Source organism: Amblyraja radiata, chromosome 34 (assembly GCF_010909765.2).
Source record: "Amblyraja radiata isolate CabotCenter1 chromosome 34, sAmbRad1.1.pri, whole genome shotgun sequence".
NCBI lineage: Eukaryota > Metazoa > Chordata > Chondrichthyes > Rajiformes > Rajidae > Amblyraja > Amblyraja radiata.
Genome location: NC_045989.1, coordinates 13628681 through 13652718, shown reverse-complemented (window position 1 = coordinate 13652718; position 24038 = coordinate 13628681). Strand labels below are relative to the sequence as shown.

At 42.6% G+C, this 24038-nt stretch overlaps 2 protein-coding genes across 3 annotated transcripts in view; one reads left to right on the top strand and one right to left on the bottom strand.

Annotated features, from left to right (window-relative positions):
* The window catches only part of megf11 (multiple EGF like domains 11), a 240773-nt gene extending 218351 nt beyond the window's left edge, over positions 1–22422 (bottom strand). The window contains exons 1-2 of the mRNA XM_033050114.1: positions 22093–22422; positions 17658–18658 (exon numbers count right to left, since the gene is read on the bottom strand). The gene's annotated coding sequence lies outside the window, so the exon portion shown is untranslated. The remainder of the gene's footprint in view (positions 1–17657; positions 18659–22092) is intronic.
* A 36-nt stretch (positions 22423–22458) lies between these two features.
* dis3l (DIS3 like exosome 3'-5' exoribonuclease) overlaps positions 22459–24038 on the top strand; it is a 37281-nt gene continuing 35701 nt past the window's right edge. For both annotated transcript variants that reach the window (XM_033050467.1, XM_033050468.1), the window contains exons 1-2: positions 22459–22735; positions 23509–23662. In XM_033050467.1, the coding sequence (XP_032906358.1) occupies positions 22606–22735; positions 23509–23662 (284 nt within the window). In that variant the 5' untranslated portion in view covers positions 22459–22605. The remainder of the gene's footprint in view (positions 22736–23508; positions 23663–24038) is intronic.

Here is a 24038-nt window from a genome sequence, read left to right as displayed (position 1 = left end):
GTCAATTTAACAGTGCTTTCTGTAGAAATGGGACAAGCTGCAGAATGGCGCCAGTTTGTCTAGAGCCTAGATCAGAGCTGCAGGAAGAGAATGGGAACATCAGCAGACTCTGACAATAATTGCAAAATGCATAAAATGGATCGGATGAAAGCAAACCAGACATACACATTGTAAATAATGGTGAAAAAGTTTACTTTGTTGGATGTTGATTGGATTAAGTATTGAGCCTTGTCTGGTTTTCTTGCATATCAGGGCACATGTTGCGATGTTCGTTTCCTCTGAGAACACTGTTTGAATACAATGTATTAGCCACTGCATTATTGGGTTACGGAGATGTCTGTCATGTACGCGGTTAATCGATATCTGTAATTGGATTGTAAAGAGACCACCCCCATGTGGTTCAGCCTCTCGAGGTCTGGGGACCTATAAAAGTCCACTGCCACAAGGTCCTGCATCGATCGTCTCGGAGAGCGCTTAGGACGGCATGACCTTCTGGAGTGTCTCTGTTTGAACGAGGCCAAGAGGGCTTGATCAGGCAGATACGGCAGTGGTTAAGTACAGTAGTTGGAACTGTAATTGTGTTTTGTCAAAAATAAAGTTTAGATGTGCAAGTGCAAAAATTCAGTGATTTTTGACTGAAACTAGACTGGGGGTAAACTTAGAACGAGCTATTTACAAGATCACATGGGATCCAAGGAGATAGCTGAATGGATAGAAAATTGGCTCCATGGAAGGAAGCAGAGGATGATGGTGGAAGATTGCTTCCCGGACTGGAGGCTTGTGACTAGTACATGGATACGGCAGGTTTGGAGGGATATGGACCAAGAGCAGGCAAGTGGGACTGGTGTAGCAGGGACATTGCTGGCCAATTTTGGGCAGGTTGGGCCGAAGGGCCTATTTCTACACTGTATCACTCTATGACTATGACAAACTATAATAAAATGTTTCAATTGTGGCTCTGTGAAGTTTAATTAAAACTGAAGGTACACACAATTGCTGGGGAAACTCAGCGGGTGCAGCAGCATCTATGGAGCGAAGGAAATAGGCGACGTTTCGGGCCGAAACCCTTCTTCAGACTTAATTAAAACTGTCTTTGTTCACTGATGTGTCATTTTACAACTCACCAGGAGAAAGACATCTATTATTTCATATTAATTACCTACTGAAAAGAGCATTATATTTACAAAAACATTATAACAGCAACTCCTCCTTATCGTACCTAGATTCTTGGGATTGAAACTAAATCCACTTCAGTTTTGATGGTTCTGAGATAGCTGATAAAGCCAATGTGGGAACTGCAGACACTCAAACATGGAACAGGAGGTGGTATGACGAGTCAAGAGAGTGGGTAGTTTGAGAGATGGTGTAGGCAGTGAACCTCTTTAGTCTGCCAGGTATCCTGGTATCAGTATATTATTGTCATGTGTACCAAGATACTATGAGAAACTCTGTTTCACGTGCTACCCAGTTGAAAACATTCATACATGGTTACAATCAAAATAATGCACCAGTACAACAGGTACTGTAAAGAGAAAGGAAACAGAGTGCAGAATACAGTGTTACAGCTACAGAGAATATGCACATTAAAAAAAATGTGCAAGAGCCACAATGAGGTAGAAATTGGGGGAAAGGAGGGGTTCAGGAATATATCCTTAACTTGTGAAAGATCCTTTCTCGAGTCTGATACAGATAGGAAGAAGCAATCCTTGGATTTGGTAGAGCGTGCTTTCAAGCTTTCATGCTCTTCTGCCTGAGGAAGAGGGGAGAAGAGGGAATGACTGGGCTGTGAGTGGCCCTCGATTGTGTTGGCCACATAAAGAGGCAAAATAAAATGCAGAGAGAATAAATGTTGGGGAAGGCTGGGTGGCATGATGTGCTGAGCTCCATCCACAAATCTCTTGCAGCATTGGGAAGAGCTGTTGCCAAACCAAGTTCTGATAATCCCAAAAGGATCTTTCTAAGGTGCATCTATAGAATTTTGTAATATTCATTTGGGTCCTGCTGAATTTCCTGAGTTTTCTAAGGCAATGGAGGCACTGCTGTGTTTTCCTTCCCATAACAGGTCTGGAAATTGTCTGTCCAATGCAGGAATCTGCTGTTGGTCATGTGAACAACATGAACTACTCAACAAAGGTGACTGAATGTAATTAGGGCCTCAACATTGGGCATTTTGGCTCCTTGAGAGCAATCTGAATCTCATTATTGACATCTACCTTTGTCATGTGGTAGCTCCAAGGTTATATCAAGTGGTTCGCGTTTCCCAGGGCCTTGCCATTATTATTCTCTTTCCATTATTGTTTCTTTCCATAGATGCTGCCTGACCTAGAGAAAGATTCCCTCAAGTGCTATTTGCTGAGTAATTTTGCATTCAGTTGCAGAGAGAAAAACATTTTGAAAAGAGTTTCCACTAAAAACATTCCTCCAGCTGGTAAATTTGCTGGAGGCCTTCTTAGTTGGGATCAATTTTTAGTATGTGGTGAGGTTAAAATCAAAATCTAGAAAATCTTGTTTCTACTTTCTGCAGGATTTTGAAATCTCTAACACTAATACAGGTTGACAGATTAATCCTCTTTTAGATTATTGAATCTAACTGGTGTACACCTGCACACATATTATGAGGGCACGAAATAGTCTTACAGTTTGATTTCCTTGGGGGTCATAATTCTGAGATGTTTTCATGATTTACTTCTTCATAAAAGAAACTTCAAGATTACCAAAATAAAAAACATTTCCATCGGTTCAATTTGAACCCTATTCAACTTTCAATTTTAATGGGGTTTAAGATCTAAGTGAAAGCACCACTGTTGATTTCCTGTGCTTTTATGAACCTTACTACATTAAGATCAATTAAGAATATCGAACTTATTATGTCTATTTTTGTACTATATAAACCTAGAGTGCCTGTGGCTAGCAAACACAGATTTAACACTGGTGAGGAACAAAGCTCCAAATAAAACTCAAGGCTTTCACATTTGAATAGAAAAGCCTCTGGCGATGCTTGGGTTATCCCTGCTATTTTTCCTTTTCAAAGAAAGCATCTTTTAATGGCTCACCATCACAGAAAGCAACATTTTATTTTGCTTTAAAGGAAATACTACAGCACATCCAAGGTATTACAGTTATTCAGTGTTGTGCAACCTTATACAGGCCGCTCCTGGGTAATAAATGGGCTCCAATTTTACAGATGTACACGTCATTTTTGTCCATAAACTGGAAACATAATTTACCTAAATTTGAAATTTTCAATAACCCCAGAGACATGAACAACATAATATCTTTCCCAAAACTATACATTCAGCAAATGATAATGATTTGAATGTGCAGACACCCACATTTCATTTCCAATAAATGATTATTAACCTTTAAAACATTAATTCTGTTTCTCCTTCATATCCACTTTCATATCTCAGGGACATGGCAAACAAGAATGCTCCTGAAAATGGATGCCAGCATCGCAAGTACAATTAACTTGTGCATGTCAACTTATGTTGCTTCTTCTTCTTTCTTGTGGCGTGAACAGCCTAAAGTTGTTGGTCAACTTGTTCTATTTGATCTTCCGTTTGTGCGGGGCGGACCATGTGAAGGTTGCAATCTTCCACCCCAACTTATGTTGCTGCAGGGACCTCAGAGAGAGATAAGCAAGTGGGACAGGTGTTCTTCATCCACAAAAAAGACCTCCCAAATAGGTACTGAAAAGGCATTTGGGGCAGACAGCTCTATAGGTGAGAGGCAGGAGTAATGGCACAGGTTCTGAATGCAACACTTTTTTTTAAAAATCAATGGCCTTGCATAAATAGTTAAAGGCTAATAAATGGAATCTGAGATTAATATCCCAAAAAGTGTATCATTGACCATTGAAACTATTCAGCACAACTAAACAGTCACTCAATATTCATAACTCATACTTAACATTATGTTTTAAGGCATCCTCACATAATTAGTACTGCATCAAGTCTCATACCAATGTCTTACAACTTGCACAAGATGACTGAACATAAAAAATAGGCTGCATGACATTTACTAACATAATTCTCTCTCTCATCATGAATGAAATGCGTCTAATCGCAGACAGTTTTGTTACTTGTCCTCATTGGTCAGTACTCATCATACTCTATTATTGAATCAAGATACTAAAACGCCCTTTATAACTGAACAATAAGAGTATTTTTGCATACAGAAGGCAACAGTGCAATAACACAGTTGATCTTTCACTTCTCAAGGACAATTCAGTTTGGGGGGGGGGGGGGGGGGGGGGCGGGGGGGAGAAGGAAAAAAAAGGCTTTTCTTTCCATGCCCACATTCTGCACAAGAATGTAACATAAGCAGAGTTAATATAACTGAGGCAAAGTTTGTAGGGTGCCACAATACCCAGCACACTGTTCTTCAAATTATTACTACAAGGCATTGGTGAGGCCAATTCTGGAGTATGGTGTACAGTTTTGGTCGCCTAATTATAGGAAGGATGTCAACAAAATAGAGAGAGTACAGAGGAGATTTACTAGAATGTTGCCTGGGTTTCAGCAACTAAGTTACAGAGAAAGGTTGAACAAGTTAGGTCTTTATTCTTTGGAACGCAGAAGGTTAAGGGGGGACTTGATAGAGGTCTTTAAAATGATGAGAGGGATAGACAGAGTTGACGTGGATAAGCTTTTCCCACTGAGAGTGGGGAAGCTTCAAACAAGAGGACATGACTTGAGAATTAAGGGACAGAAGTTTAGGGGTAACATGAGGGGGAACTTCTTTACTCAGAGAGTGGTAGCTGTGTGGAATGAGCTTCCAGTGAAGGTGGTGGAGGCAGGTTCGATTTTATCATTTAAAAATAAATTGGATAGTTATATGGACGGGAAAGGAATGGAGGGTTATGGTCTGAGTGCAGGTAGATGGGACTAGGGGAGAATACGTGTTCGGCACAGACTAGAAGGGCCGAGATGGCCTGTTTCCGTGCTGTAATTGTTATATGGTTATATGATTTCTGAGGCACCTCAGGCAAAAAGCAGTTACTCTGAGGAGCTCAAATCTGCTATTCTGTCAACTGATGACAGCATGCTGGAGGACAACGTAACATCAGACAGGAGGTCTGTATGGCATGTACAAAAACATTTCAATCATCAATGATTATGTGGCCCAACATGTGAATACCAGAAACGAAGGTGAAGCAGATGTCATAATCAGGAACTAGAATACCAAATGAATGACCCATTTTGCCTTTCTCCTCAAGTCTCCATCATCTCAGAAGTCATTCAGCCAATTCAACTCACTATATTTGATACTAATGAACGGCTAAGGGCACTGAATATAACACACATTGTGGGACTTGGCAACATTCCAACAGTAGCACTGAGGATCTGCACTCCAAAATTAACCACATCTCTTGCCAAGTTGTTGCAGTACAGTTGCAACACTAGTATCTTCCATCAATGTAGATATTAGTCTAGGTACGTCTGTTCACATAAAACAGGACAAATCTAATCGATCTAATTGCTTCCCATTATGTTTTCCTTCAATCAGTGTAATCAAAAATTCCTTCAAGACTTGCTCCACAAGTCTTCTCATTGCTGCTCATTTTATCTTTGTGTGAATCATTTGAAGTCATCCATCATTATGGATGACTTCAAGCATGATGAAAAGTGACTGTCCTTAATCAAGCATGGCATCACAAAAACTCTGGTAAAATTTAAATCAATTAGCATCAACGAGAAAGCAATATGGTGGCTGGAGTCTTATCTTGCAGAAAGGAAGCTGGATATGATTGTTGACTGTTCTTCCCAATTACAGAAATCAGGAATCCAGGAATTCCTCAGCAAGTGTCCTAACCCTAATGAACTTTTGCAGTTTTATCTCAGCCATCATAATGTCAGAAGTAGGGATGTTCCTTAGAGGAGCAGAAAGTCAGTTTAATTCACTACTGCCGAGTCAATAAAGCAGTTGTTGCCTGCATGGAGCAAAACTTAGGCAACATTCATGCATGGAGTGTAAGTTGCAAGTAAGAATAGCAGAGCACAAGTGCTAGGCAATGACCATTTTCAACAAGAGTTTTTCCTTAATGGTTAATAGCATTATCGTTAATCCCTCAACAGGGCCGGCCTTAGGAGGTGCGGGGCCCAATTGGGAAAATTTTTGGTGAGGCCAAGGTTCCCAGCCAAGGTCTGTCAGCCCTGTTATTTAGTATATATTATGAAATTGTACACTAAGGTGCTATGGATTATACACTGTCTTAATCCCTCCTGCTCTCGTCTGACTATCAGTAGCTCCATTGGCTTCCAACCTTTACCATAAGCTGCTAATTACCATTAAACTGCATTATGTGATTGCCCGTGGAGACAGCGGCTGATTGGACGGGAGGAGACCGATTTGTTGATAGGACGGGAATTTTAAGGGAAGCTGGTCAGTGATTGGACGCAACCCCCTTAGGGACAGCGATTGGCCGCCAAATAATCGGGCACATAAAATTGACAAATAGGAAAACAAAAACAAAAAAAATCAGAATTCCGATTTAAATCTGAGATAAGGTACATAGGGTGGGTATCGATTAATTCTAGACAACAGATTCAAAAAAATAATCTAACCCCATTAAATCACTCAGGATGTATTATGATGTGTTCTACAGTATGAAGTGTAAAGCAAAACTTGCACTTCCAGAGTGGTCTATCGTGTTGTTTCTTCAACGGACCACGGATTTATTTTAAGTGCAAAACATAAAGTGCTGGAGAACTCAGCAGGTCAGGCTGGATCTATGGAGGGTCTGAAGAAGGGTCTCGACCCAAAACGTCACCTATTCCTTCTCTCCAGGAATGCTGCCTGACCCGCTGAGTTACTCCAGCATTTTGTGTCTATCTATGGAGGGAATGGCTAGGCAACGTTTAAGGTCAGGGTCCCTTCTTCAGGCATTTTTTAAGGGGTTGGGAAAGTTAAAAAATTTCATGTATTTAAATATGCAGTTATGAATATAACTTGTAGTGTGAGAGAAAGTTCCATGAGCCATAATTGCCACATACATACATACAATGCCTCTTCAAGGTCTACTAATCAACCCGTAGCTTCAGTTGCAGGTACAGCTGAAGGGATTTGGCGCTCAGGCAATGCTATGAGTTTATATGAATTTTAAAAATCCGATATGTTTAAATCATTCAAAAGCTACAACCACAACGTGATAAATAATACTAAATAAAACTGAAGCAAATATAGGCAAACAGAAGAACTAACCTTGAAGGAGAGAGTGAAAACACACATAAACTTCTTTTTTTAAATTCATATAACATCCCTAAATGATGGGTACAAATTACTAAATAACTTGGGTGGACAAAAATGCTGGAGAAACTCAGCGGGTGAGATGCTGCCTCACCCGCTGAGTTTCTCCAGCATTTTTGTCTACCTTCGATTGTTCCAGCATTTGCAGTTCCTTCTTAAAATAATGTGGGTGAATGACTGTACCTGCACAGAAGAAGCCCGTGCTCACGTTCCGGAGCCCTTAATGACAGTAAGTTTTAAGAAATTCTGCATGAATTTTATTCAAAGGACGCGGCGTCATTAATACTTGGTCAAAACACAATTATATTAACTGAGGAATGCAGATCGATGTATTGGTGACACATTGTAGAACTACGTGTTAACTACTGGCTGTTAACAAGTGCTAACAGTGGCAGTTAACAAATCGTTTTTGTCTCAGTTGAATCAAGTGATAAACGACTCCAATTTTTCTGCAGTACTCATTAAACCAGAACTGGAAACTGAACAGTAGGGGAACACCGTCACCGTCCCCCCCCCCCCCCCCCCCCCCATTTCCATTACTGGTGCAGCTGACAGTATTGAGAGTTAACTGCAGGGCTGGGTTGTTGTCGGTGTGGAATTTCACCTACTGGGGCCGCTGCTGAGGGAATGGAGTGTGTTGCCCACCAGCCTAGCGCGGGTTCCCTTAGGCGCGGGGCCCAATTGGGAACAATTGGTCCAACTGGCTTAAGGACGGCCCTGTCCCTCAATATATTAGGCGATGCCACAGACTAGAAAGCAAACCAAACTAACAAACTGAATATTATAATCTCAAGAGCAGGTTAACAGTTCAGATTATTGCAACATGGGTCTGATCTTTTGACACACCAGGTCTCTCCTTCATATAAAAGATTTGTGATGGAATACTCTCCACATGGCTCCAATGGCTCCTAACACTTTGACAGAGGCATAATAGAAAGCATTGTGTCAGGTTGCATCACAGCTCTGCCCAAGACTTCAAGAAATTGCAGAGTTCTAGGTGTAGCACAGTCCATCACACAGACCAGACTTCCCATCATTGACTCCATCTATCTACACTTCACACAACCTCAGAAAAGCAGTGAAAAAAAATGAGAGACTTGTCCCAAATCCTGGTCTTTCTTCTTCTCCCTGCTACCACGCAGTAGCAGGTACAGAAGGTTGAAAGCACTACCAAACTCAGGAACAACTTCTTCCCCTCCATTATTAGGCTGTGGAACAGTCCTTCCTTAAACTAGTGTACTATCCAATTCAACTATACCACATTGTGGACATTGTGCTGATGCTGCACAAAAATCAAAAGACATCACAAGCCAAAAGATATCAATCAGCAGGACTGACTGCAACAAAATGTAACAATGAACAATGTGTGTGCAGTTAATACATTTGTCTTAATGGCGGTAAAGATTGCACTGTTTCGCGCAGAAGTCTAATCTGTTCAGTTCTTTTTATGACAATGTCATTGTTAATGTTTGAGAAAACAAGATAAAGAAAAACTGAAAATCATTTATTTAATGGTTAATAAAAGCTGTTTTAATGCTTTTTTTAAAGTGGCACTAACTTACTCCCTGAAATGTATTATTGTGCGCAACACAGTTGGTATCTCGGTTAACTTAATGCCCATTATTTGACAGTAACTCAGTTCCCTCAAAGAGGTACTACTGATTTGTGGTGGAGATTGTTGTTAAACATTTTTCATTTATCTGCTACAATTTATGTAAAATATTGTTAACTTTATTCGATGCAGAAATCTTAATCAATGTCAAACAAAGAATATTAGCTAGAATTTACTTATGTGAAATGTACCCACAGATGGAACTGTATTCATATCATGAAGTTTTCATAGTGCAAAACAAACCTAAATGCATACCATAGCATAAGATTAAAATAGACCATTTAGAAATTCAAAGGACACTATAAAGATTATACGCTACACAATAATGTTGTTTTATTAACTACACTGCCTAGATAATTTCAACTCCCCTTCATAATTTATTGTTTAGTCACAGCACTTAATATTTGAAATTACATAAACTAGCTAATTTTCATCTATTGGAGAGAACTGACATTTAAGTCGGTGTCACACAGCACGGAAACGGGCTCTTTAGCCCAATACGCCCTTGCCGACGAAGACGCCCTTTCCAAGTTAGTCCACTTTGCCTGCATCTGGCCCATGTCCCTCTAACAAAACCCTATCCAGCTTACTGGCATCTTTCTATAGCAGGATGACCAAAACTGAGCACGATACAGTATTCCAAGTGCAGCCACCAACATCTTGCACAACTCTAAAATAACATCCCAACTTCCATTCTCAATTCCCTGACTGACAAAGGGCAGAGGGCCTAAAGCCTCTTCACTACCCTGTCTACCTACCATGCAACTTACAGGGAACTATGTACCTGTACTCCCAGATGCCTCTACCCCATAACACTCCACAGGACCATACTGTTCATTGTTAAGGTCCAGCCCTGGGTTGACATCCCAAAATAGAGCATCTCACATCTATCCGAATTCCATTTACCATTCCTCCACCCACTTGTCCAGTTATTCAATATCCCACTTTAATTACATCTTCATTGTCTACGATGCCATCTATTTCAGTGTCATCTTGAAAATAAGGCCTTGCCTAGTTTTGCCTTCCATGTCTGCTCTGCACCCTCGCTGAAGCCTATCGAGCCAAAGCCTCAACTTATCCTCAACGCGCAGCCTCTCCCAAAACGGCTCACTAATGCCTGCCTTCTTTTTATATACCAGGAGGAGCAGTCATTCCCAGACATTAACAGCTGCCGTTTCAATCTCCCGCGCTGCCATTCCTCCGAGTTGCTCACTCGCTCCAGAAACTAACCTGGCTTCGTGCTAACGGCGTTTTTTTTTAATCTTCCGCATTGTTCCTCGTCTCAGCTTATCTATCAATCAATTGAAACTGACCTGGCCTCATACGAACGACGGACTGCCTTTTAACCTTTTAAAGTAGTTGCTTCTCTTAACTACTAATTCACAAGTAATAAACGATACTTGTGTGATGATGCGCTAGCTCACTCACCACTAATATACAAGAAATCAATAACACAAGAAAGTCATAAAGTATTCATCGTCCCACACATTTTTCTTTCTACACATAGTTCACTTTCTACTTTCCTTGCATTGTGCCAAAATTACATCTTGCTACATTTGATAAATCAAAAAAAAAAAAATCCTAAGCTCCTGGCAAACAATTCTATTCCTTAAAAAGTTGGCTCGTCGTTTAAATTAAATTAACAACCTTCGATTGATAATTCCCGAAAATTTAAATAGTGGTTTCAATGAAAACGAAAGTGAAGAATGGCAGACTTCCAATTTGCAACGTTAATGTGCACGGTCACGGACATTTCAATAATACTTGACCACAACGAATTCCTGAGCAGTCAATTAGTAAAATAGCTTGATTTTTAATTCAATCAGGCCAAAACCCTCCCACCCCCATAAACCGACCCTGAAAGTTGCAGCGTTGACGATGTGCAGTGGATTTCATTGACCTGAGCGCAATAGATCCATGAAACCACAGATGCCGACCGTCTTCGACAGAGTTGTTCTGGTTCTATAGTTGATTAACTTAAAATGGAACAGAATACCAGAACAAAATAGAAATTTTTTTAAACCAAACAATTCAATTTAGACGGCTTATTTATGCAATCTCATGCAGTGTCGGCATAAATAACGTCTCCAAACTGGTGTCAAAGAAAATGTAAATGAATATAATTCGTAATATAATATTCTGTCATTCGGGATATTACTGTATTTTTAATTAGAGAATCGATATGGTAAACAAATGTTACAACATTAATCTTGCCAACTGGCATTCATATTTGATGGGGAACAAAGAGTTGCAATAGTAAACACATAAAAGCGCGTGTGCACCATAAAATAAAAATATTTAACCAGAGTTTGGGTAGTTGGCACTTTAAAAAAGGTTCAAGTCTGGACCACTATAAGACTCGCTACTGTTGCCGCGATTTGTCCACTCTACCAATACAGAACAAAGTAACTGCAAACAATAAAATTCACTCCTATTATACACCCCCCCCCCCCCCCCCCCCCCCCCCCCCCCCCCCTTCCCTTCCTCTTCTCCTCCCTCCCAAAACAACACGGTGTGTGATACAGAGAGGGTTATCAGTGGTCACACGTTGTTTGCCATTAATTATTTGCAAACAAAAAGAAAGACAAAAAATACTGGAGCAACTCAGCGGGACAGGCAGCATCTCTGGAGAGAAGGAATGGGTGACGTTTCGGGTCGGGACCCTTCTTCAGACTGAATCAGGGGAGAGGAAGACTAGGTATATGGAGGGGTAAGGTGTGAAAACGACAGATCAAAGTAAATCATGCTTAAGGAAATGTAGAATGGTTCATAGTTGGCTGAGGGGAAGTTGGCAACGAGGCACACAATCAGTAAAATTAATCAAGAGGGCAGTGAAACTAGTCGGAGAAGTAAGATGGGGAGGGACAGAGAGAGAGAGGGAAAGCAAGGGTTACTTCAAGTGAGAAATCAATATTCGTACCATTGGGTTGTAAACTGCCCAAGCGAAATATGAGGTGCTGTTCAGCCAATTTACATTGGGCCTCACTCTGACAGTGGAGGTGGCCCAGGAATGGGAAGGGGAGTTAGTGCTTTGCAACTGGGAGATCGCGTAGGTCCAGGCAGAGGTGTTCAGCGAAACGATCGCCGAGCCTGCAGTTGGTCTCGCCTCGGGGCCCTTGGACGGAGTCAAGACTATTTACAAACATGGGTGAATGCAGTACCTAGTTGCCATCAGCCAGGGGTACCGGAGGACAACAGCCACTACACGAGCACTGTGCACGGTCGAATCTGGGCGCAGTCTGATTCACCTGCGGGAGGCAATCATTGACCTGGCCGGCCGCCTCCACTCGCTCCTGTTTGGTGCCATTTTATAGTTGGGCACCTTGTGCGGAAGCGCAGCGCGAGGGATGGGAAAGAGTTGAGGGGTGGGGGGCGAGGAAAAGGCGAGGGGGAGTGGATGGCTAAGTGGCGAGGTGGGTGGGGAAGAGTTAGGACGGGTGGGGAAGAGGCAGTGGGGTGGGTAGAGAACAGGTGAAGGAGGGGGGAAGAGGCAACAGAGTGTGTGGGGAAGAGGCATGGGGGTAAATGGGGGGGGGAGGCGAGGATTGAAGAGGCGAGGTGGGGGACTGGCACGTGGAGATTGGGCCGAATGGCCTAATTCTACTCCTATAACGTATTTTTAAGGCTCAGAATGACAGATTCTTGATTAGTACGGGTGTCAGCGGTTATGGGGAGAAGGCAGAAGAATGGGGTTGAGAGGGAAAGATAGATCCGCCATGATTGAATGGTGGAGACTTGATGGGCCGAATGGCCTAATTCTGCTCCTATAACTTATGGAAGAGTGGAGGGTGGTGGGTGGGGAAAAGGTGAGGCAGGGAGCCCACACTGGATAAACTCCAAACGGGGGGATGGGGGGGATGAGGGGTCACTGGGCACAGAACCTTGGGGTGGCGCGATGTGTGCCTTCGTGTCCTGGGAAAGGAGAGGGTGGAGAGCAGTACCAGGCTAAGGAACTGTCCCGCTGAGTTACTCCAGCATTTTGTGTCTACCAGGTGAAACTTTTGTTGATTAAGGGTGAGGAATGTCCGAGAGGAACCTGGGATGAGGTTGGACACCGAATGCTGGAGTAAGTCAGCGTGACAGGCAGCATTTCTGGACAGAATGGGTGACGTTTCAGGGTCGAGATCATTCTACAGGCTGAGAGTCGGGGGAGAGGGAAACTGGAGGTATGGAAGGTACATAGAACATGTAAGATGTGAAAAGAACAGATCGAAGCAGACAGTGATCAAGAGAATGTAGAATGGTTCATTGTTGGATGTGGGGAAGCTGACAACGAGGCATACAAACAGTAAAATTAATCAGGGCGTTGAAACCAGTCGGAGAACTAGTGTGGGTGAGGGCTGGAGAGAGAGGGAAAGCACGGGTTACTTGAAGTTAGAGACGTCAATACTATTACCGCTGCGTTGTTGGCCGGGTTTGGGAAGCTCAAGGTAGGGTTTTGTGGGGGGGGGAAGGGCAGGGGCCGGGGTTGTGAGGGAAGAGGGCCGGGGATGGGAGAGGGAGGGTGGGGTAAGGGGGCGGAGATGGGAGGGGTGGAGTTCCGGATTGGGAAGATAAGAGGTAGGGGTCGGCAGTGTCTAGGCCAGGATCCGGGGTGGAGGGGAGAGAGGGAAGGGGCTGGGGTTCTGAGATGGGCGAGGGGAAGGGGCCTGGGACGGAGGCGGGGGGTTGCGGGAAGGGGCCTGGGACCGAAGTGGGATGAGGAGATGGGAGTAAGGAGAGGGGGATGAGGAGAGGGGGATGAGGAGAGGGGGGTGAGGAGAGGGGGGTGACGAGAGGGGGGTGAGGAGGGGGGAGGGGGTTTTTTCTTTTGAGTTTTTGTCCTAGTGGGGGGGGTTGTTCTCCTTTTTTGGAGGGGGTGTGAGGACAGGGGATGGGGGTGAGGAGAGGGAGTTGGAACTATCTGACGCCCTCGCGCTCGAGGAATGACCAACGGACGCAGCGCGTGAGCGTGGAGATACCACGTGACGTCCCCCCCACGTGCGCACGCGCTGCCGGCCACCACGTGTCACTTCAGCCTCGAACTGCGCGAGGCGTTGAGTCTGCTGCGACATTTTCAACTTTATCGCGTCTTTCGCCGCTGCAAGTCACCCAAAAGTGATTGAAAATGAAGTTATCTTAAGTTACATTGATGTAAATTAGGAAAAACTTTGTAAAGTAGTTGCGCATCTGGTGGGGCCGCTGCGTCACAGCGCCAGGGGTCCGCGTCCGATCCTGACCTCCAGTGCTATGTGTGTGTGTAAGTCTGCAGGTTCTTCCAGGCACCGTGTAGGTTTGTACCGGTTTCCTTCCACATCCCCCAAAACGTGCGGGGTTGTCGGTTTTATTGGCCTCTGAATTGCGCCTAGTGTGCAGGGAGTGGATGCGAAAGTGGGATAACATAGAACTAGTGTAATAGATGATCGGTGTGGGCCGAAGGGCCTGTTTCTATGCTGCATCTTTGAATCAATCAAAAATTGTGAGAAGAAAGCCAATAACTTAATATATTTCAACTCTTTTGTTCTTTGTAGGGGAAAAAAATCTATAGAAGTGACACGTGGGCCGTGGTGCTCCATCATCGAAGTATGGTCAGGGTTGTGTAGGGTGCATCAAGAACCTAATCGATGTAGGAAAGTAGCTGTGTCTGGTGGTGTGGGATTTCAGTCTTATGAAATCTCCTGGCTGATGAGAGTAGTGAGAAGAGAGCATGGCCCAGATGGTGGGAATCATTGATGATAGATGCCGCTTTCTTAAGGCAGCGGAGGGCAAGTCTGTGCCTGTGATGGATCAGGCTGAGCTTGTCACCCTCTGCAGCCTCTTGCATTTCTGTGCATTTGAATTGTCATACCCGGTTGTGACGCAACCAGTTAGGATACTTTCTACTGTACATTTGTAAAAGCTTGTTAGAGTATTCGGAGACACCAAGATCACTGTAAACCTTTATGAAAGTAAAGGTGCTGGCACGCTTTCTTTATGTCTGTATCTATGTGTTGGCCCAGGTCAGGTCATCTGAGATGTTAATGCTCAGAAATTAGATGCTGATAACTCTCCATCACCAACCACCACTAGTGAAGGAACTGCAGACTCTTCCACAGGACGTGTCCAATTGAAACTTCTCCACTATGAATGTCCACGATGAAGAAATTCACAGGAGTCAATGGGAACATTGTTAAAATCTTGTCTCTGTCCAATTGATAATTACTTCCAGTGATAGAATAGAGTGTCTGCGTGGTGAGTATGATGCTGGACATGGGAACGAAATGGGCTGCCCAGCTGAGCCAACTGATTGCAATTGGGACCACGTAACTGGGTTTGTTAGCCGGTGAGCAGACATTAAGTGTGTAGGAAGGAACTGCAGATGCTGGTTTAAACCGAAGAGAGACACAAAAAGCTCGAGTAACTCAGCGGGACAGGCAGCATCTCTGGAGAGAAGGAATGGGTTCAAGAATAAATCAAGCAGACATTGATGTTGGTTCTCTTGTGCTTTCAGTGGATTTGGGTTTTTTGGTTAAAAAAAAGTACAACATTGGGATAACTCTACGTCTCTTACATCTCTAATGTACCGATAAAAATGATATGGTTGGTTCATTGTCGAGCTGTTATATTAACTTTCCCTTTGAACATGTAAAATCGTTTAAGCATTAAAGAACGCATTTATATATAAAAAGGAACCACAGATAATGAAGTCAGTATTTTACTTAAACTGTAATTGGAGCCTTTTGTTATCCGCTCAATCTGATTCTAACTATTCTGGGGAAGGAATGGCTTTGACATTGTGCAGCTTTCAAGTGTAATTTAATTAATGAAATGAATGAAAGTGTGTTTGAACAATGCGCCGTGCACCTTGGTTCCAAAATGCTCAGATTGATCACACCTTTCCCTCTCGTTGCTAAGACGGTCTTACTTAAACATACACATTTACATTTTAATTACAAGTGTTAAACTGTATATTTTCATGATTTCGCTTTTTTGCTAAAACAGGAATAGTGCCAAGCTAGCAATGCGGTTCCGGGTATCATGGTGCTGCGGTCCGAGGTATTCCTCCGGCTGCTGTCGGTCCCGGACCACGAGAGGCAGCAACCTTCAGTCCCGGCTTTGTCTCAACGTCAAGTCTGGTCAGGTTACATTAAAGCAGGCGAGGCGCAGACGCTGCTGTGAATGCAGCATGCTTCTTCTTAATGACAAATTATATTCAATGATCCGTTTAGTTTATCTTCTGCAACTGTAGTCTTCTTAAATATCTGACAGAATAGCTATTTGTCGAGAATGTAAAATGGTAACTCCGCGAAAGAGGGTACGCAGAAACACCGACAAGGCGCCTGGATTACTGTGAGAGTATTTGTTCCCTCTGTGTACCATTGATTTGAGTGAGCTTTTCGTCAAAGATTCTAAACTGACGTTCCTCGTTCGTTTAGAGTTCAATTTTCACCTTTCCAGAACTATTATCTGCGACAAAGATGTTCATAAGTGGTGCTGTTAATGCCTTCACATTTTGCTGCATTACGTGTTAAATATTGAATGTAAAAGCTACAGTGTTCAAAAAAACTCAATATTGCATGCAATTGTTCCCAATGCTCTACACACTTCGAAATGGATTACATGAACAATTTTCTTTCAATTACGTTTCCAATATTATCAGGTTGCCAGCATTTAGCGTCCTTTCCCGTGTCTCTCTATCTGAGCACCGGTGCTTAGTTTAAACAGGCATCAAATGCAGCACATCGCAACGTCCATCCCAATTCTGTTTGATCTGCTTTGTGGCTCATCCTATATATAAACCTTCTGTCTGATAGGCAACACATCCCTCAATGCCACCATCATCCCGCCTTTAACTCCGGTCTTCGTGTGACTGTAATGGAAATAATGAATGACTGAAAACTAAGAAAGGCTTGTGGGGAGCTTGTTTTAAAGAATGAGTGCACCACTGTAGGAGAAAAAATGAACTGTCAGAGACCTGCATTTTTAACATGTAACTGTCTGATATAGTTATATCGACCTGCGATCATGACCCCTTTCGACGGAGCAGAACGTATAATATTTACACTGACTGCTTTTAGAACAGTTATGCAGAATGCACAATAAAACATTCCACCGCAAACCCATCATGGTGATACAGCTGGAAATTTCGGATTATACTTTCAATATTCTAACGCAACCCTTCTGTGGACTTCGAACAACTTATAACATCGTCCCTTTCACTCCACATACGAACATAAGCAAATACTCAATCAGAGTTGAGTGACTGCAAATAAAAATATTGTATTTCGCTTGCACGCCTTACGATTCAGGACGTCCCGACGCGATACTGCGCGAAGTGTAGTTGCAGGAAAACAAACTGACTAAGTTAGTAATGTAATGTTATTTATTTGCATCTCGTGGTTGAAGTCAGTGAAACGAGCCAGAAGCCTCAATTGCCTTCGTATGGCGATTTTTCATCGACAATTATCACTTCACCAAATAAGCTAATTTCGCTGAGGTAAGGTTCAGTAGCTCACGCTGTTCTTGCGAAGTCTTGACGACTTAATCCAAAAATAATTACCATAAGTAAATGGTTCTCGGAGTCAAAATTGCAAATCTAATAAATGTAACTTAATATTTGCAACCACTTCGGTAGCATTATTGATATCAAGAATGTTCAACAACAAACACGACAAAACCGGACATCCAATGGTACATAAAGAAAATGTGTATTTCAAACTACATAGATCATTTGTCTTTACTATAAAGTTCTCCGATTTTAAATTACGCATATGATTCGAAGTTCCAAGACATAGGGGATGGGATAGAAAGCACACATGGTTAGAAGTACTGTACTCACGTTCCACTTCACGTCCTCATCACGGTTCTAAACTGGATGGAATCAGAAGACGATCCTGATATGAACACGGTAGCTTGTCCAGGATGTATGTCAGTCCCTGGACGCTATACCGTGGCCATTGCATTGATGCACTTATACATTCAGCATGTAGTCCCTTACACTGTACTGCAAACGCCTCAGGGAATTATTTTTCATTGAACTGGTCACAGAGAATTCCTATTGGTGCTTGTTACTTGCCCATCTAGCCTGTCTCTGGTTGGATGAATGGAAAATTGTATATACTTTTTATAGGTTTCCGAAAAGTGCACTGCGTACTGAAGCTTTGGACAAGATATATGAGCAACATACCACGGAGACGGCGTGGCTTTCATTCAGTGTTTAGTAAATTCTCGGGCAGACTTCCAAACTCCCCAAATTCTGTCCCTGCGGAACTCTACTTCCCCCAAATTCGCTTTCACTCTCCTGAACATTGAGCCACAACTGTTGGAGATTGGTTGCGTTCAGATTTTTGTGTAACGATTACTTTCCAGAAGAAAATAAAGTTACATCTTAATGTATTTGCTTTAGGACTCTGCGCGATTCTGGGTAGCCAGCGCCCCCACCCGTCAAAAAAAAAAATCAGCTCAAATAAAACATGCACTGAGAATCGTCCATCATTCCTCCACAAAGAAAGGTTAAAACTGGAGCCATGATCCATCTTCTGGGTCAATCGAAACATTAACCCTTTCTTCTTTCCCCACGCGAAAATGATCGATGCGCCGGCATTTCAATATAAAAACAGATCTGCCAAATAACAAAAATGCAAAATTATTTTAGAAATCTCTGCACACTAGCAGTCGAGCGACCCCAGTATATTCTACTAGCAGTGAGCTCAAGCTGACGAATTGTCTTCCGCTTGCGATTTCCTTCAATCCCAAATTCTGAAATGTAGAGAAAGGGAAGTTTGGTTCGCTCTCCTTTACCCGACTGATATTTCTAACGGGAAGATGCCGTGGAGAAAACTGGTGGGGAAAAGACACGTTTCAGGAAGGATGGTTGTTCTTCAGATGGAATAAATTGATACATTTCAATTTGTGCATTTGCAATTTGATTACATTTGGCGTTTTCAGAATGCAAGGAATTAGAACTTTAACATTTGTAACAAACCTCCAAAATTTCCCCGGGATAGTGAATAAAATGTACTTTAATACACGAAATACCGCCTAGTGACCACATAAACAAATCGCATATGCCAATGTGATATTTCGGTTTTTAACACATTTTACAATATCACCGTTTAATATTAGTAGCCATGTTTATCTTAAGGATCTACTGTATTTGTAATGTCACTTTTGTATTGACCTAACAGAGTTCCAAATATACAATGCAACAGTTCTTTCATCTCAGTGTGCATTTAAAACTCCATCATTGTGCATTGTTATCTTGAGTGTCCAACAGCAACCTAACCTCCAGACGAATTGAGTGCAGTTTTGCCCAGAGAAAGTAACAATGGGAGTGTACGGGCACAAAGAGTATTGCCAGCGAGTAAAAGAAGACCAAGAGATCTCTCAGCGATATAAATGGTAACCAGGTAGTAAACTAAAAGGCGAGGCCAAACATAGACTGAAAAGGTAACGTTTGCAAAGGTGAAGGGAACGTGGATAGAATATTAAATAAACAATGACCAGGGAGCTCGGAATCAAAATAATCAGCAAAGAAAAACGGTTGATGTGAATAAAACCTTATTGTGGGCATATCATTTGAAACGAACTGCCTCAATGTTTGAAGATTGCAGATCCAATTGTGGTTTTCAGGAGGGGATAGATAGTTGAAGACACAAAGGAATTATAGCGGAGACTATTCTGCCCATCGGGTCTATGCCGGTTCACAGAGCAACGCCATTTCTCGCACTGATTTCTCACTGCGACCTATTCTCTCCGCATTCCCATAAAATTCCACGCTTCCCCCTCCCAAAACAATCTGTTACCAACCCACGATGGACAATTAATCTACCTCACGTTTTGATGATGTCCCAAAGTAACAAGTCATCCGCCACCCCCCCCCCCCCCCCCCCCCCCCCCCGCACACACACACCTTACTCTCAATTCCCCCTGGCCTCGCATATAGATCTTTCCTTTCTCCCCTCCTCCATCTGCTCAACTTTCCCTCCCTATTCATCCCTCTCCTCCCTTTTTGATCCTTCAGAAATCACTTCCTTATCATATTCCAGATCTCCAGCCTTGGTCAATCTCTCCACCCATCCATCCATCAGGGAGAATGGTGTCTACTCTGCCATACAATCATGGCTGATCTATCTTTCACTCTCAATCCAATTCTCCTGTCTTCTCCCTATAACCCCTGATACCATTACCAATCAAGAAACTGTCAATCTCCACCTTAAAAATACCCAATGACTCGGCCTCCACAGCTGCCTGTGGCAATGATTTCCACAGATTCATCTCCCTTTGACTAAAGAAATACCTCCTCACTTTACCAAAATCTTACTGAAGTCATGCTAACCGGCCTCTTTTGCATCACTTCCTTCTTGAACAGCAGAGTAACATTTGCAATTTTCCAGTTCTCTCGAATCACTCCTGACAATAGTGATTATTAAAAGATCACCACCAATTCCTTCATAATCTCCATCATATTATGGTCACTACCTTCTTTACCTTAAGCTCCCTAATCAAATCCAGTTTGTTACACAATACTAAATCCAGAATTGCCTTTTCCCAAGTAGGCCCGACTACAAGCTAATATGTACTCTCCAAATTCCTTGTCTTGGAACCCAGCACAATCTGTTTTTCCCAGTCTCCCTGCAAATTGAAATCCCCCATGACCACTGTAATATTGCCATTCTTACATGCCAATTGTATCTCCTGATGTAATTTGTTCTCTACATCCAGGCTACATTTCAGGCCTGCATATAATTCCCATCGGGGTCTTTTTACCCTTGCGATTTCTTAGCTCTACCCACAAGGATTCTACATCTTCTGATCCTATGTCACCCCTCCTAAACACTGAATTTCATTCCTTACCAGCAGAGCTACCCCACCCCTTCTGCCCACCTCTCTGTCTTTTCGGTTGGATTTGTCGCCACTACCAGTAACTTGTTCGACCTGCAACTTGTTCTTTTGCTCCAAATTTCAGCATCTGCAGTCTCCACAGTAATTTGGGGGACAGACAGGAAGGGATTCGACAAACAATTTGAAGAGGTAGAATTTTAAAACTGAAAGTTTTGTTGGTCAGTGACATAGGAGAAGTACAGAAAGGGGGTGGGAAGTGGGTGAACTGGACAGTACTAGTTAGGCAAGGAAAAGGCAGGCACCAAAAAGGGAGATTAATAGGTAGCCTGGTAATAGAACAGATACTTGGTTGCAAACTCGACTGCAATCAAATAATTCATCTGTGATGAACAATGATCTGCACCAGTAACAACAATATTAGGCCAGTCTGCGAGTAAAAATCCTTCTTCCACATGCATTCATATTCTCACTCTCATTATCTCAAGGCATGAATTTGGAAAATATTTTTTTCTGTACTTTTATTCATATAATTTCCAATTTATGATGATTGTTATTGAATTAACATTGAATTCTGTCACAAGAAACAACGGCAGTTTATATTTTTTTGTAATGACTGGATGTAAGACAAACTTCAAATTATTGAGTTGTGCCAACACTTGTGAAAATGATTGCATAGTGGGGCAAAATGCATCTTGAGGAATAGCCCTCATATAGTGCCTGGGTACAACCCAACAGTGTGAACATTTAACATTTCCAATTTCTGGTAATCCCCTGCCCCCTTATCCATTTCTCTGTTTTTGATTTACTCAAGAAGGTAGGAGACAGAGGGTTTGGTAGAATTGCTTCACAGACGGGAGATTTGTAACAAGTGGTGTGCCACATGGATTGGTGCTGAGGCCTCTGTTGTGTTATTTATGTTCCTCCTGCGTATTTTACAACCCAATCTGCACATCAAAGACCACCCTCCCCCTCACCTGCCATACTTTGTCCAGTCATTCCTCTCTGTCAGCTTTCTCCCCCACCCCCAGTGAGTCTGAAAAAGGGTTCTAACCCGATACATCACCTATCCATGTTCGACAGGGATGCTGCCTGACCGCTGAGTCGCTCCAGCAATTTGTGTCTTTTAAGGTTGAAGATTAAATGGAAAAGGGAATTTAGGAGCAGCAAGGGGTGCTGCATGTATAAAACAGGCTGTCCAGAAGAAGAGATGGAGGCAGATACAATTACAACATTCAAAAGACGCTTGGACACGTAGATGGATAGTAAACGTTTCAAACTGATTTTGGGACTAACGTTTGGTCAGCACAACGAGTTGGACCAAAGGGCCTGCTTCAATGCTCTTGAGCCCATCTGTCCACTGCCCATCTCCCAACCATGCCGTTTCCATCTGTCCCCCGTTCTTTCCCCAGTTAGTCTCTGTGATGTCTTACTTTCTTATCGGATTCCATCATCAACAGTCCTTTGTGGCCTCCACCTATCTCCTTCAGCCTTGATTATTATCTCAACGCCTCCATCTCCTAACCTGACCGATTTGCCTATCAACCCCTCCTCACCTGGGTCCACCTGTCACTTGACAGCCCTTGCCTCCCCCCTCCTTCTTGTACTGGCTATCTCCCCGCCTTCAGTGCAGATGAAAAGTGTTGATCCGAAACCTCGCCTCTCCATGTCTCTCCACCCCATTGTTTTTTGTTGTTGTTCCTTTTAGACCAAAGATCCAAAAGGATCTTCGTTTTAGACTGCACCGCTTGCCCCGCAGTGCGAAATTGTATTTCCGGGTAATGCAGGCAAATATTTCCGGGTGGGAAGGGCAGAAAATGGGCGCCAAGAAGGAGGGAGGAGGTTGTCCGACTTATTTACGTCCGGAAAGCGTGGTTTCCTCAGCCCTTGGCGGGTAGTCGAGTTTGAATAGGCACCGACCTCGGGATATATTTTTCAGCGGCACAATGATAAAAACGGAGAAGGTGCTGCACCTGAGGAGCTGTAAGGGGAGGTCTGTGCGTGTAGTGAGGGAGCATTACCTGCGGGAGTCGGTGCCATGCAACAGCTGTTTGTGCGAGGCTCAGTGCCACAACGGTAAAGCACGGGGACGGGGGGGATTTAGCCGAAACGTAAATGCTCGCGGCAAGTGTTGAACTCAAAGACTACGTAAAAACAAAAAGCTGCTTATGCTGGAAATTGAAATAAAAACTGAAAATATTCAGCAGTGTGGCAGCATCTGCTGGGAAAATGATGATTATTTAACTTGAACTCAAATACCGTTCTTGTGTCTTTCAGGTGACCCCAAAGAGTTTTATAAGTACTAAAGTGTTTTCATGCAATTACCGTTTTAATATTACAAGTGCAAAACAATCATGATCCCACGAAGCACAATGCATTGAGGATCAGTTAGGTTGTTTTGGTGATGGTGTTTGAGGAATAAATGTTAGTTGCTGGTGCTTATTCTTTAAGTACCATTGCGGAATCTTTTCTGTCCAAGAGATCGACTGGGACCACGTAAAACATAGCACCCCTCAGTACTCTCACAATCCTATTGTAGAATGTGATCATAAATGATCATAATCTCAATGGCTTATGTCATGACTTAGAGGTTACCGCTGCCATGGCTGACACAATATTAACTTAAAAAACATGTTAAAATTGACTGATTAAAACATTTCTAATAAGGAAACAATATGCATTTGCAGCGTATCTACAAAGAAGCTGTTTAACTGATCTATCTGGCAAATGTAAGATTAATGCCCCATTTGAAAATCAGTTATTTTACTCTGCAGCTAACCTGTTGGTTAGTGTAGTTTTTATTTTTTTAATTTGCTTACACTTTGTTCTATATTAACTTAATGTTTCAGAAGGGAAATTGCTCTCACAAAGTGCAACACATTATGTGATACCTGACTGGAAAGTGGTGCAAGATTATCTGGAGATACTTGAGTTTCCGGAGTTAAGAGGGATTGTCTTCATGCAGACAGCCTGTCAGGCTGTCCAACACCAGAAGGGACGCAGGTTAGTGCTGGTTCTTTTTCTTTAGATTGTATGATGGTTCTAAAAATTACATAAAATGTAGGATAGTCAGTGCTTGGAAAATAAATAGCTCCAGACTAACTGACCTCTACTTTGCATCTATAACAGCAAAGCAATGTACACACTATTTTTAGTTTAAGTATTTAATTAATTTGGATTCCAGTATTCACATTTATGTACAACTCATAGCCAATTTAATAAAGAAAAACAAGTTGGCAGTTGGAGAGATTAAGAGGGCCGGCAAAAATGACCTAGAAAAAGATGTTAAAAGGTTGAAGCAAAGCAAGCATTTACAGAAAAAATATTATTGTGAGATCGGGCAACAAAGGCAGGGGAGCAGGGAGAAGAGAAAGGACGT